General features: G+C 31.9%; 1 protein-coding gene across 3 annotated transcripts; it reads left to right on the top strand.

Moving 5' to 3' along the window:
* The first annotated feature begins 593 nt into the window (after positions 1–593).
* LOC145332170 (phosphatidylinositol-3,5-bisphosphate 3-phosphatase MTMR8-like) lies at positions 594–12,046 on the top strand. Of its 3 annotated transcripts, none has more exons than XR_013884072.1 (19): positions 594–616; positions 1,102–1,257; positions 2,273–2,384; positions 2,761–2,900; positions 3,756–3,911; positions 4,057–4,155; positions 4,396–4,489; positions 4,805–4,986; positions 5,194–5,270; positions 5,515–5,628; positions 5,929–6,009; positions 6,365–6,503; positions 6,653–6,749; positions 7,097–7,180; positions 8,537–8,622; positions 9,077–9,133; positions 10,019–10,105; positions 10,475–10,715; positions 10,995–12,046. XR_013884072.1 is itself a non-coding variant. In XM_080177129.1 (18 exons), the coding sequence occupies exons 2-18, from the start codon at positions 1,128–1,130 to the stop codon at positions 10,492–10,494; spliced, it is 1,755 nt and encodes a 584-aa protein (XP_080033255.1). In that variant the 5' UTR covers positions 594–616; positions 1,102–1,127; the 3' UTR covers positions 10,495–12,046. The 3 variants fall into 3 exon arrangements, 1 of the variants encoding a protein (XP_080033255.1); XR_013884071.1 differs by having other exon boundaries at positions 10,967–12,046; XM_080177129.1 differs by having other exon boundaries at positions 10,475–12,046.
* Positions 12,047–13,460: the final 1,414 nt, after the last annotated feature.

Here is a 13,460-nt window from a genome sequence, read left to right as displayed (position 1 = left end):
CATTTTGCGACAAATTGACTTTTCCAAAGGGGAACGTATTATATAGTGGTTTTTGTCCTATTTTGTCAGCAGTTATTTGTAAACACGAAAATTATTCTAAGCAGTCTGCAGAACAGTTAGCAAGTTGCAAGGCCTATAAAAATGACATTTTTCTCTTAAGATTATCATATTCAGGATTATAATTAATTTTTAAAAAATATATTTAAAGTATTCTAAAAAAGTGTTTTAACATAATTTTTTGGTTCATATAAATGAATTACAAGATTAATCTAGTTCAGATTTGACACACCCAATTAATTTTTACAAGTTAACCTGTCAAAAAATTTACATGAGCAATGTTGAGATAAAATCAGATTAGAAATTATAATATATTGCAAAATTATCAATCTTATCTAACTATTTATATTTTTCAATTTATATTCGCGTTTTTAAAACTTGAAATTGAAAATTATAGGGAGATATATTTTATTTCTTAAATTTTTTTACCAAACACCTGTTAATCTATTTTTCTGTAAATTAATTCATATGCATTATATTACCTAAGTAAAATAATTTTTTAATTGATGTTTTATTTTAGACAAAAATATGTAAGAAAAATACGGCTTTACCAAGCTGTGTAATATATTTAAATTGATATCTTAAATTAAAAGGGATTATTCCATGATTAAATTTTAATATTTTGTCAGTTAATTTCCATAAAGAGAGGGGTAGGTTTCTTGTAAAATCCGTAAAGGTTATGTGTTATAAGTAGAAAACAGTAGTAGAACGATAAAACTTTGTGTTAACTTTAAAAAAATTTGTCTCTAGTTCTTTTCAATAAGAAATACACACATTTGGTAAATATTATCGTTCTACTACTATTTTTAAGCCTTAAAACACACACCTTTACGGATTCTTCCAAAAACCTACTCCTCTCTTTATAGTTATATTCTTTCGTATTATGTTGCTGTTAAATAGGTTTTAAAAGAATGCTTTAATGTTACTTTATTTGAAATTGTTATTGTTGCTTTAATATATATAGTTCTGGTCAATTCTTCTTTCATCTAAGTACCATTCTTTTAAAACGACGAAAAAATACTTTACATGGAATTATCCATTTAGTTGTGATACCAGGAGAAATTTGAACTATGGAGCATATAGCCACTCCGAAGGTTGAGAACGTGCACCTGTTGAACCCCGTGAACCTGCGCGACTCCAGAGTTGGCACTCTCTACATTACAACTACACATCTTATATTTGCTTCGCCTGAAGAGAAGGGATTTTTATATCTATTTAGAATTTTCTTAATTTGGTTCTATCACAGTTTTTGTCACTTAATCATAACCATTGCAAATAATCCTCTTGCTATACTTTTAAAGGAAATTTCGCCTTTTGTAGCTGGCTGTACGTATTTTTTAAAAGGAGGATGTGCATAAGGCCCATTTGGGCAGGGGGGGGGGGCCCGGGGGGGGGGGGGTTTACTCGAGAACCCTTAGAGCTAGAGGGAGCTAATTTTGGATTCAATTCACAATCAAAAAGATTTCATCCAATTATCTCTAAAACTAAGGGAGTAGCATACTGTATTTAAGATATACCTTTATAAACAAGAATTTGAAAAAAATAACCCTGTCACTTATTACCCCAAGTTTTGGTATCTTTAAAAAAACGGCGGCGGGACCGCCGCTCCCGACGTCCGCCGCCGTTTTCCGCCGCCACCAAAAAAATCCGGCGGCGGACGTCGGGAGCGGCGGTCCCGCCGCCGTTTTTTTTTAAAGATACCAAAACTTGGGGTAATTAGTGACACAATCAAAAAGATTTCATCCAATTATCTCTAAAACGAAGAGAGTAGCATACTGTATTTAAGATATACCTTCATAAACGAGAATTTGAAAAAAATGACTAAGTCCCCCCGCAGGGTTGCTTGTAAGGGGAAAAATTTTAGAAAAAAATAACATGGTCTTAAATGATTCCAAATTGCCTAATTCGGCGAGAAATGCAATAAAAAAAATTTTACCCCCCCCAAAAAAAAATTTTTTTTGGGGAGTGGGGGGTCGACGATAATTTTAAAAGTAACTTTGGCCCCATAGAAGCTTAAATCCAAAATTAGCTCCCTCTAGCTCTAAGGGTTCTCGAGTAAACCCCCCCCCCCCCTGCCCAAATGGGCCTTATGCACATCCTCCTTCGTTACAAGAAATGTTTTTTTAAAGATGTAATTAAATATAGTAGATACCTAAGGCAAATTAGTTTTCTTGATAACTTGATATGATAAAAATTTCCCCTTTCTGATAACAGGAAGAGTTATGGATCCTGCATATGCACATGAGCTCCGTGGAGAAGCTTCCCCTTACCACTGCGGGTTCTCCGGTCAGGATACAGTGCCACAACTTTAGGGTGGTAACATTCAGGTGATAATAAAACCATTACTAGGTAGGTGTTTTTGATAACAATTAAGTCTTGTTTTCGTAACTAAATCTTACTTGAAAAACAGTTGTCTTAGTACCTATTCAAATCAAATTACTTATCAAAAGTAGGTATATGACCAGATGGCTACCAAATTATCCCTTTCTTAGTGGTTCTGTGGTTAGGTAGGCTCAAACCTTTTTACCTCCCTAACTAAAGTAATTGAACAGATAGGTCAATTGTCTATTTTTTTGAAATTACTGGTGAAATTCGCCATTTGTATCTTTCTGAACTCTTTTTACTTCTCAGTCTATATATTTTATTTATTTTAAAAGGCATTAAACTTATCTCTTTAAAACTATTATGTTTTTTCTATTTTAGGGTTGGTAGAGATAGAGAGGCACAGGATATTTACTCAAGTTTGTCCCGTTTATCCAGACCACAGTCAGTGGAGGAATTGTACTGTTTTCAGTACAGGGCAAGCTCGTCCAATAAGAGTCCAGAACTGCCTCAACCAACAGGCAGGATATCTATAATACAAAGTAGAACGATGTCTGTCTGTTTGTGTGTTTGTGTATTTGTATGTTTGTCTGTTTGTTTGTAGCGAAGGATCTCGCTAACCGCTGAACCGATCGGGTTCTCCTTTACAGGGTAGCTTCTCATAATTCCCGGGAAGGTTTTTAACTATTTTCTTGGGGGTGGGACACCCCTAACCCCCCAAAAAATAAAAAAATACCCCCCCCAAAAAAAAAAAAAAAAATTTTAAACTAAAATTAAAATACGAATTAAATCTAAAATACGAAAAATTGGTTTGATCAAACCTCTTGGGGCAAAGCCCCTAGAGGCTAGGGGCGAAGCCGCTAGTAGTGTCATAAGCTATTAGTTTAACTTTAATAATAATTTAGATCTTTGTAAATGGATTATCTTTTATTATTGGAGCTACTCTATAACTCACTCACCCTTGTCTATACAACCTATTAAGAGTCAAAAGTCCATTTCATTTTCATAAGTGAAGTAACACATTCATTGGCTAGATGAATGTGTTGTTATTTTTTGTCTTTGTACCTACTTGTCTCTTTCATTTGACATAATATTTCATGAATATAAAACGACCAAGCTAATTTTGTTTGATTCACTTCTACAAGAGATGCGATTGATAATGAAGATTTCTTTGAAATATATTTCGTTATAAAGCTGCAGTAGTTACTAATTGTACCTAAATGTTATGGTTGAGATAGATTTATAACTGTTAAAACTGCTCTTTTTCTTCTTAAATGTAATAAGCTTGCGTTTTTCTGTTCTTCTTGTTGACCCATTGTCTTTTTTCATTTTATACAATTTTAAAACGATACCTAACACTTTCCTTCTGCTGTTAGGATGGAATTTCTTTGAAATTAGTGCAGAATTTAGCCGCCAGGGGGCGGACAGTCAACACTGGACGTTGACTACCCTGAACAATGATTACAGCCTGTGTCCAACATATCCCAAACAGCTGATGGTCCCGTCGTCGGCCCAGCCTAGTCTTGTGCAAGGTTTACAAATTTATAAACAGTCACAAACGCTAACAAAGAAAAGAATATTAAATTAGAGGGGGGGATTTGTTTACAAAACTTGCCATTTTCTTTTTTTTCAAGATAAATATATATTAGGTACCTACTAAGTTATGAAAATTTTCAGGTTGTGCCAAGTTTCGCTCCAAAGGTCGCTTGCCAGTTCTGACTTATTATCACACCAGTAATGGCGCAGCTTTGGTGCGTTGTGCCCAACCGTTGTCAGGTTAGAATAGATCTTCCATAGATTTCAAAGATTGCATTATGATTTTTGTAACAAGCAGGTATAATCTAGAAACTAAAGTCATTTTCATGAAAAGTACAGTGTCTTGCCTTTAATACTATCTTAAATTTTAATCTTTATCTTTGACCTAACCTAACATAATAGTTACAAAAGGGTAAAACTCTACATAGAATAACATATTTGACATTTGTAGATTGAAAATTCTCATTTGATTTGATTTAGGTTTAAAGGGCAGATCGCCAGAGGACGAAGCCTACATAAATTGTATTCTCAAATCCAATCCAAAATCTGATTATCTTTACATTGTTGACACTAGGTTTGATATAATACTAAGAAATTTAAACACTACTTTAATTTTAGAGTATTTTTGGCTGGAAAAAACATTTTTTGTAAGCTAAGATAAACTAAAATTACTTTTGTTCTTAAAACATATATTTTGCCAGATTTTCCGTTTACCTTTAGGTATTAAAGTTTATTTTTTGTCAAACTATTACCTATTTTCTGCGCAAAAAAATAATACTCACTGTGAATTTATGCTTATATAAGACTCGACCCAACTACCCCTAAGGCTGCAAAGGATTCTACTTAGTTTAAAATTTGCCATAGTATATAACATCAAATTATTAATCAGGCCAAAAATGAACGCCATGTATAACAGAGCCGCCGGTAAAGGCTACGAAGCCGAAGCATTTTACCCAAACACAAAGTTTGTTTTCAAGGGTATTGAGAACATCCACGTAATGCGTGACAGCCTGGCCAAGCTGGTGGACGCGTGTGAAACCAAAAGTGAAACCATGGAGACGTTTCTACAGGGTATATTTGCTTGGCAATATTCATTTAAATTTTCATGGCCACAAAATATAAAGAATCTGTTATTTTTAGACCATTTCTCTTAGGGTTGTTTTACTTCCTCTTTTACAAATTATCCATCTTTGTAGCTTGTAAGTTTATTAATGTGAGTGACCTTTTTTTCTACCCAGCCACTAATATTAAGTAAATATAACCCCTGTGTATTAAAAGGATTGGACGCTTCTGGTTATCTGAAACATGTAAAGGCAGTTATGGAGGCATCTATATTTATAGCCGAAGCAATACAGGAATAGAATATAAAAATCTACCAATTTGAAGAATTTTATTACTGTACCTAAAGTATTATATATTTCTAGTAATGTTTACCACGATAGTCAACCTCGGGTATTGTTCGCACCTCCAAGAAAATAGCCTTAAATTTTCGTAGGGCTAGTAAGTTGGTATATTCCATTAGAAGCTGTTCTTGGTCGTTTTAGCGGTTAGTGAGAACTTATTACATAGATTACTTTACATACATTCTATACCATATAGTGTGGGACATCTGTCATAGTTCACTGTTCTGACGGGTGGGATAGGACAAGTCAAACATGTGCCCTAGCACAGCTACTCATTGATCCTTTTTATAGGACAATTCAAGGGTTTCAGGTAAGCAGCATGTTATCTTTTTGAACACTTGCGAAAATGTTTATAATCCAATTTGTTATTCTGTAGGTATTATGTTATTGGTCTTCCTTTTGGTTAGACGGTTAGATCCAAGAATATGTTTAGGGAATTTAACTGTGCTTACACGTTGAGGTTTAATATTCAGAATTGAACTCATAGAATCAAAAAGACACACATCAAATGGAGTACACAAAACTTGAAAGTTCAATAATTTGATTTTAATGTGTATTTCAGTTTATTTTCGCCATAATAAGACGCAATTAATACATGATTTTGTTGTAGGCCCTGATTGAAAAGGAATGGTTAAGTTTTGGTCACAAGTTTACAGACAGATGTGGCTTCCTGGACGGGGATCCAAGAGAGGTATAATTTTTTATTCATAGCAAATGCTATATCGATGGGAGAATATTATTATTTGTAATTTACCTCAAAGTAGCTTTATTATCACAGAACCCCTCCCCCTTCTGAATTTAAATAAGTTAAAAATAAAGGGGAGTGCAAGGGAGGGGGGGAGTGCACGGTTACTGTTAGGTATTTTGAATGTATTTAGAAAATAAAGAGTGCTCGACAGGCACTTTGAGGAAAAGCAACTTATTTTTTGATTTCATCTCTTATTTGGCAACCACTTAAACTATCTATATACTCTTGTATGTATCTAAATGTTTCCTGTTAATCTATCTGTCTAGCTTAATAATTCTCATGAAATCTATTATTTTAGGTATCCCCGATCATGAGCCAGTTCCTGGACGCAACCTGGCAGGTGTTGACACAGTTCCCCGAGGCATTCCAGTTCAATGCAGACTACCTGCTAGCCATACATGATCACGTATACTCATGCCAGTTTGGAACTTTTGTAGGCAAGGACTTAGCAAAGATTTTCATTTGATATTTGTTTCTCATCTGCTTTCTTATATGTACAGTTTAAATCGTCTCAACGAAACGTTCCATCCTTAAATTAGGTTTCTTGAACTGTAATTAATATTCTTTGCTACGTTCTTGAATGTAGGCAACTGTCAGAGAGAAAGACTAGAGTACAAACTGGCCGAAAAGACGTACTCCTTGTGGGGCCATCTAACCAATACAGCTGATCAGTATATTAACAGGAATGGATCATTTTGTTGGATGATAGTTATTCCCTACCAAGCTAAACTTTACTCGAAACTATATTTGGAGAGGACAGAAACGCCCAAAAGTTACACGGAATGCATTTCTAAATAATCGAGGAGGGATAGGTTTCTGGAGAAAATAAATGTTGTCTTAAACTTTTCCATCAGTTAGATAATTGTTCTAATTTTTTTTTGGAAAGAACTTACCTACTTCAAACTGAATAACTTAAACATTTAGTAAATAATTTGTCTCGATAATGATTATTTTTAACTGCATAAGAAAAGAATATTTAGTAAATTTCAATTTCTTCCTATCTTTTAAATAAATAGATGATCCTTTACAGATTGTATGAACCGAACGGAGCTGGAGTGTTAAGCCCTAGTGTAATGCCACAAGATATTCTGTTCTGGACAGGATTGTACTGCAGGTACGTTGTCATAATTTACCTAGTTATAAAGAAGCTTCGCAACTTCTAAGAAAGACCATTGCAAAGAAGTAATTTTTTTAATGAATAAGATATTGCGGTTATATAACTTTGGTTAAATCAAAATTAACAATCCAATATCCCCTTCTTCTCCGTAAGGGATGAGAGTCAACCATAGTATGTGCTTGAATGCTTTTGGTATGAGCTACACGTCTTTTTTTTCCAGCTCTAATAATGTTACTTAATCAACTGATATACCAGTAATTAAACCATTCCAACATTTTAAGCTATCTATAAGCTAAAATAGGGGGGGGGGGGGGTAATGCAACCATCTCGTAATCAATGCGCATATGCAGCGTGGCCACATTTTTCAGTATACTGAAAATATTCAGTATTCTTCAGTATTTTTAAATTGGGGGTTCAGTATTTTCAGTAAATACTGAATATTCAGTATTTGAAAATTTCATTCAGTATTTTTCAGTTTTTGGAAATTTTCATGATTCAGTATTTTTATTATTTCTTAAATTCCAAAATTTTTTGCATAAATAAGATGATTAAACCATTCCAACATTTTAAGCTATCTATAAGCTAAAATAGGGGGGGGGGGGGTAATGCAACCATCTCGTAATCAATGCGCATATGCAGCGTGGCCACATTTTTCAGTATACTGAAAATATTCAGTATTCTTCAGTATTTTTAAATTGGGGGTTCAGTATTTTCAGTAAATACTGAATATTCAGTATTTGAAAATTTCATTCAGTATTTTTCAGTTTTTGGAAATTTTCATGATTCAGTATTTTTATTATTTCTTAAATTCCAAAATTTTTTGCATAAATAAGATGTTTTTTCAAGTAGTTGATGTCAGATTTTTTTCGGCGCTTCGCGCCTCACTTTACTTTCCTTTAAATTACCCTCTAACTTTGTACATTAATTTTGCTTTTTTATGGTAATAATAGAATACTAATTTAATTAGACAACAGCCATAATTAGATTAAAGAGGCAAAATTAAAAGGTCTTTAAAATATCCCCCTAATTATAAAGCTATTATATATGAAATTTTGAAATGAGGAATCATATAAAAAATACTTATTCAGTATTTTTTTTTTTTGTTCAGTATTTCAGTATTTTTTCTTATTTTAGGATTCAGTATTTTCAGTATTTCCTTTTTTTTTATTCGGTATCAGTATTTTTTTAGTTGTGGCCACACTGCATATGTCACTTAGAACCCGAATTTCGTTATAAAACTTAGCATGAGTAATACTTAGTAGGTCTATTTTCCCTAAATCGACAAAAAAGTTGGTTAAGTAAGGCTAAGTGTATAAAGGCTTCAATACTTCTGAACACAATTTTCTTGTTCAGGTATGATCTTGGTAAAAGCGTGGCAAACGGTGGGTCTGGCCCTAAGAAAGATGCACCTGTTATCTCCCTCTTAAATCTGGCACAGGAATTTATACTTAAAGATTAAATTTTTAAAGTAGCACAGCTGCTCTACAATTCTACGTTTCATGTTCATTACGAATGTTCATAGATGGGAGCATTTATCAATTCAAATAATTTCATGCTTCTCAAAAAAGTTTTATTGATTTAACTTAACAATTTATTTCATATTAAAGTAACTTTTACTTCTGGTAGGCGTTTATAACATAGGTTTTACTGTAAATGTCATTCGTTTGACAGAACAGAATAACAGAATTACAAAAAAATTAAGCCTCAAATTTATTTACTAATATTGGATAGATTCAAAGTTGAAATCTTTTTTGAATTTGGCTCTTATAAGGACAAATGTGACGTATGTTCAAAGTACCAATTCTCGACAATTTGTACCTATTCTTTTGACTTAAAGAAAGCATTTGACTATGTACAAATAGAAAAAGAAATTAGGTATTTTTGGCTTCTAGGTGACGAGCACAAGCACCCAATCTCTAGAGGACACAGCCAAACATTTATCTAAACAGGAATGGTGGATATTAAGAAAACAAGGATGACAACATCCATAAAAGCGAAGCACTGAAACGGTAGGACAAACGAACATTAACATTTGTATAGTGTCTAAACTGAATAATCAGAATATAAAAGTATAAGAGTCGAAGCAAAATTGTAACTTGTAAGTAAATTTGTTGAAAAACTGCTTGATACAGGATAATGTTTATGGACATACTTACTTTTTTAGGATTTGATTATAGAGTTGCTTCGCTTACAATGTTGTTCTTTGTTGTCCCAGGAATCAATATACCAAAAATCAGATCAAAAGGATAATTAGATCACATAAAAATTTGTTGTTAAAAAAGTAGAAAAATCAACATGTTTAAAATGGACATACGGACATTCTGGTAATGATTATAGAGTTGCTACGGTTTCTAAATCGTACCTAACTACTACAGGAATCATCATGCAAAGTTTAAAATCGATAGGACAATTCTAACATGCCTAAATTAATGAATAAAGGCTATCTATCTCGGACGGACGGGCGGACCGACCCTAATTATAGAAAAGCTTCGCTTTTAAAAACAGGGATAATTTTGTTCAGCAACAACAAGCTTCTGAGTGTAGTAAATACACTGATAAATCGTTTAGGTACTACTTAGTAATAGAAGGCAATAACTCTAATGACTATTCATACTGTATTCAAACAGATAGACGAACGAACGTACATGAAATACACTGACTGAATAGATGCTGTATCCCTTGCAAAAATAATAACTTTTCCATGTTAAAGACATAAGATTCATTCCTTCCTTAGTTATTATTCAGTTTGGGCTAAGACTCAAACCTAGAACAATACCCTACTAAGCCAAAGCCGCAATTTCATAAGATATTTCTCCAAATCCACTTGATGAAAGGTTAACGGTTTAAAGAGTCTAATCTCTAACTCCAAGGCTACCGGAGCTGTCAAAAAGTTTCTCCCCTCGGTTGTCACAAATATGACAGGTGAATATTTTTAATAAAGTTTTTTTTTCAATCGAACAATTAAGAGGAAAGGTTATCAAATCAATCTAATAGTTATTTATCCTATCGTTTTATAGACAGCTTACCGTGGATGAATAAAATGAAAATTTATGCGGTTGATTTAAGTTTTAATTAATATTATGATTTTTATTTTATTTTTCGTAGTAAATTATCTGTAGGAAATACGAAACGATTCATTAATTTTCGGTATGGCTTATATCCAGTGGATATCCAGTGGCTATTCATCGGTTTGGCTAAAGAATTTGACATATCTCTCAATATTTTTTCATGTGTTCATTTGATTTTGTTATCGATTTTTTAAATGCTTCTTTCCAATCTTTTTTTTATTAGGTGGTGGAGGTGGTAGCTAATTTAAGGGAAATTGCCCCTTGACCTGTCTGACTGATAAATATAGAAAGAAGATCTGAACATAGAAATCGGAAAAGGGGACTACTCATGCGTCTGATTTGGGGCTAAACTCATCAGCACTATGGCATGGATAATTCCCTTTTAGATACCACTGCATATGTTAATAAGTAGAAAATCTGATTTTATTAAATACTTATTGACATGTTTTTAATTCAGATGAATAGTGAAATAATAACTTAGCAAATTAAAATAGAATGATTATGTCTAATAGTAGTGTTATGCGTTATTTTAAAGACTGATGTAAATGTCGAATTTATAGCAAATTAATCTTTCTTAGGTAATTTTAATAGTATTTAAGATTTGCTTTTTGGAAAGATACCTTATATTTTAAGTGATCTTTTGTTCATTTCTGTTAGTCGGCGGTTTTTTTTAATTTGGTGACAATGCGAACAGACCAACTGACATATAAATAAGACTCATAGAGAAGCTACGCTGCTTAAAGAATATAGAAAAATTTAGTATAGATAAATGCCATTTTATGATTACTTGTGTTACAAATAGTTACTGAAAGCTCTATAAAAATAACCATAGCATTATCTTATTTTATTATACATATTAATATTTTTATGAATTATTTTATTTTTATTATTTTTGATTCCTTTTTTATTATGAAACAAACCAAACTGTGATTCTTACTTATTTAACCTTTCTTAGATTATATTATTATTTTATAGTATTTTCATTGCAGTGATAAGGAGATTTGATAATGAACGATAAATTAATCTTTTAATTTCTGCCATTGCATTGGAAGCTTGTAGATAGCTTGAGGGCGAGAAATGAAGGAGATTATTTTAGCTGGCATTGTCATCTCCCTCCATTTTATATTGTTTTATATAGCAGAACAGGTTAGACAAAGATTTAAAAAGGAAAATTTTCTTTCAATTTTTCCACCAGTCATAATGTAATGTTGATAGACAAAATTATCTTTTATTGACTTAACCCCAATATCAAATTTAAGAGAAACTCCTTGACTTTCCTCAAACTTTCAGGATCTTAACTCAACCTTTTACTTGATGAAATAATAAAATCTTTGCCTGTCCTGTTTTACTGTTTTTTTTATATAATTTTTATCCCTGTGAGCTGTATCCTATGGATACAGTTGTCCTTGCTTAATGTTTATGGATTCATTTACCTAGTTACTCTGGAAAACGATTAGGAATAGAAGGGGATAGCTTTAAAATGTCTGACTTCTTAGAATTGTAAACTTCTAATGACAATGTTCATTGTGTAGAATAGACCAAGTTACAATGTGTTAATTTTTTATGGCTATGAAACTTTGGGTACCAGTATAATCTACAGTCCAATGTCCCCTACTTCCCTAGATTAATTTCCCTTCATTTATAAATCCTTTTGTTTTCCAAGAAACTTGTTATTTAGAATACTGTATTTCTCTCTACTTAGTTTTTATTTTGGATCATGGTGAAAACACAAGGGAAGGTTATATAGAGGTCATACAGCTGACTGTGCGTTAGAACGAACCAATAACAATGAGTTTTTTTAAAAAATTAGAAATTGTAGTAACTTTTAAAAATTCTTTTTGTTCTAAATGCGCACGCGGCTCTGTGTGCAAAATATTTTTGCACAAGTTTTAAGATTGTACGGTTGATGGCAGTACGGTCAGCTGTTTAGATGTTATACACCTTTCAAATTTTGAGAGAAAAATAGTTATTTATCGCATCGTATTATAAAAAGATTTCCGCGGATTTAAAAATGTATAATTATAAGATTTGGACCAGTTTTGTTAGCCCAGAGCTGCCAAAGGCACGGACTTACAAAACTAGTTTTGTTATTATAATTGTACATTTTTATATTCATAGAAAACTGGATATAATACGATACTATGTATGATTTTTCAGTATGGCTTAGAACCGGTTCTTATCCAGAGGATATTAATCGGTTTCAAAGCCAAAATACAGATTAACCTAGTTGATACATTAATTTTATTATTAAAGTATTACATTATTGTAAAAATATTTATATTGATTTACTAAGAAATGTGATTTAATTAAATTTGCAATTTTATTAAGTATGTATTTTTATCATTTTATTTAATAACTTCATTTTTATTCATATCTAATTAAACCAAAACTTTAATATTTTAGTAAAATTATGATTATTTTATATATACGAATATGCTTCAAATTGAAAAGGATACTTAAAGAAATTATTAAATATTAACTTAAAGAGGACTATCCACGAACCAGAGTAAGCATCTTCCAGCATTGACCCATAGTATTTTTTTAGTGAATATACTAGGTTTATGTTTAATATTTGCTTTATCGACTAAAAAGTTAGGTTTCACCATGGTTTTATATGAAAAAAACTTTGATATGTAAATCAATTTTCAAAGCAATATCATCAAATGCTTTGTTGAGTTTAAAGGACAAAATAAAATAACACTGCAGAAAAGCATCAAATGTTGTAAATTGAAAAAGTACATTAATTAAACTGTTTACAAGTTACCAACCCTTTTTCTAAATATACATTTTAATCACAATAATATACTTTTGTGTCAAAGCTTTTAAACAACAGTTTGAACTCATCAAAACATTCGATAATATTGCACCAAACAATGATTAACATTTCAAAGTTTTTTTCATATAAAACCATAGTGAAACCTAACTTTTTAGTTGATATAGCAAATATTAAACATAAGCTTAATATATTTACTAAAAAAATACTATGGGTCAATGCTGGAAGATGTTTAGAATCACTTGCTCTTGTTCGTGGATAGTCCTCTTTGATAACTATATTAACATGTAGCGCATTTAAACCTTTTTTTATATTAGTGCAGTCAAATTATGACAGATATTTTCAATAATTCACTGAATTTGCTTTTACATCTGTCCTCAAAATTGAATTACATATGTTTCAGTATGCTAAACAAATTCCTAATTTTCATATTATC

The sequence above is a fragment of the Acartia tonsa genome, chromosome 11 (assembly GCF_053477335.1).
Source record: "Acartia tonsa isolate MP-2025a chromosome 11, ASM5347733v1, whole genome shotgun sequence".
In the NCBI taxonomy this organism is placed as follows: Eukaryota; Metazoa; Arthropoda; class Copepoda; order Calanoida; family Acartiidae; genus Acartia; species Acartia tonsa.
This window is presented reverse-complemented; position numbering and strand designations above follow the sequence as displayed.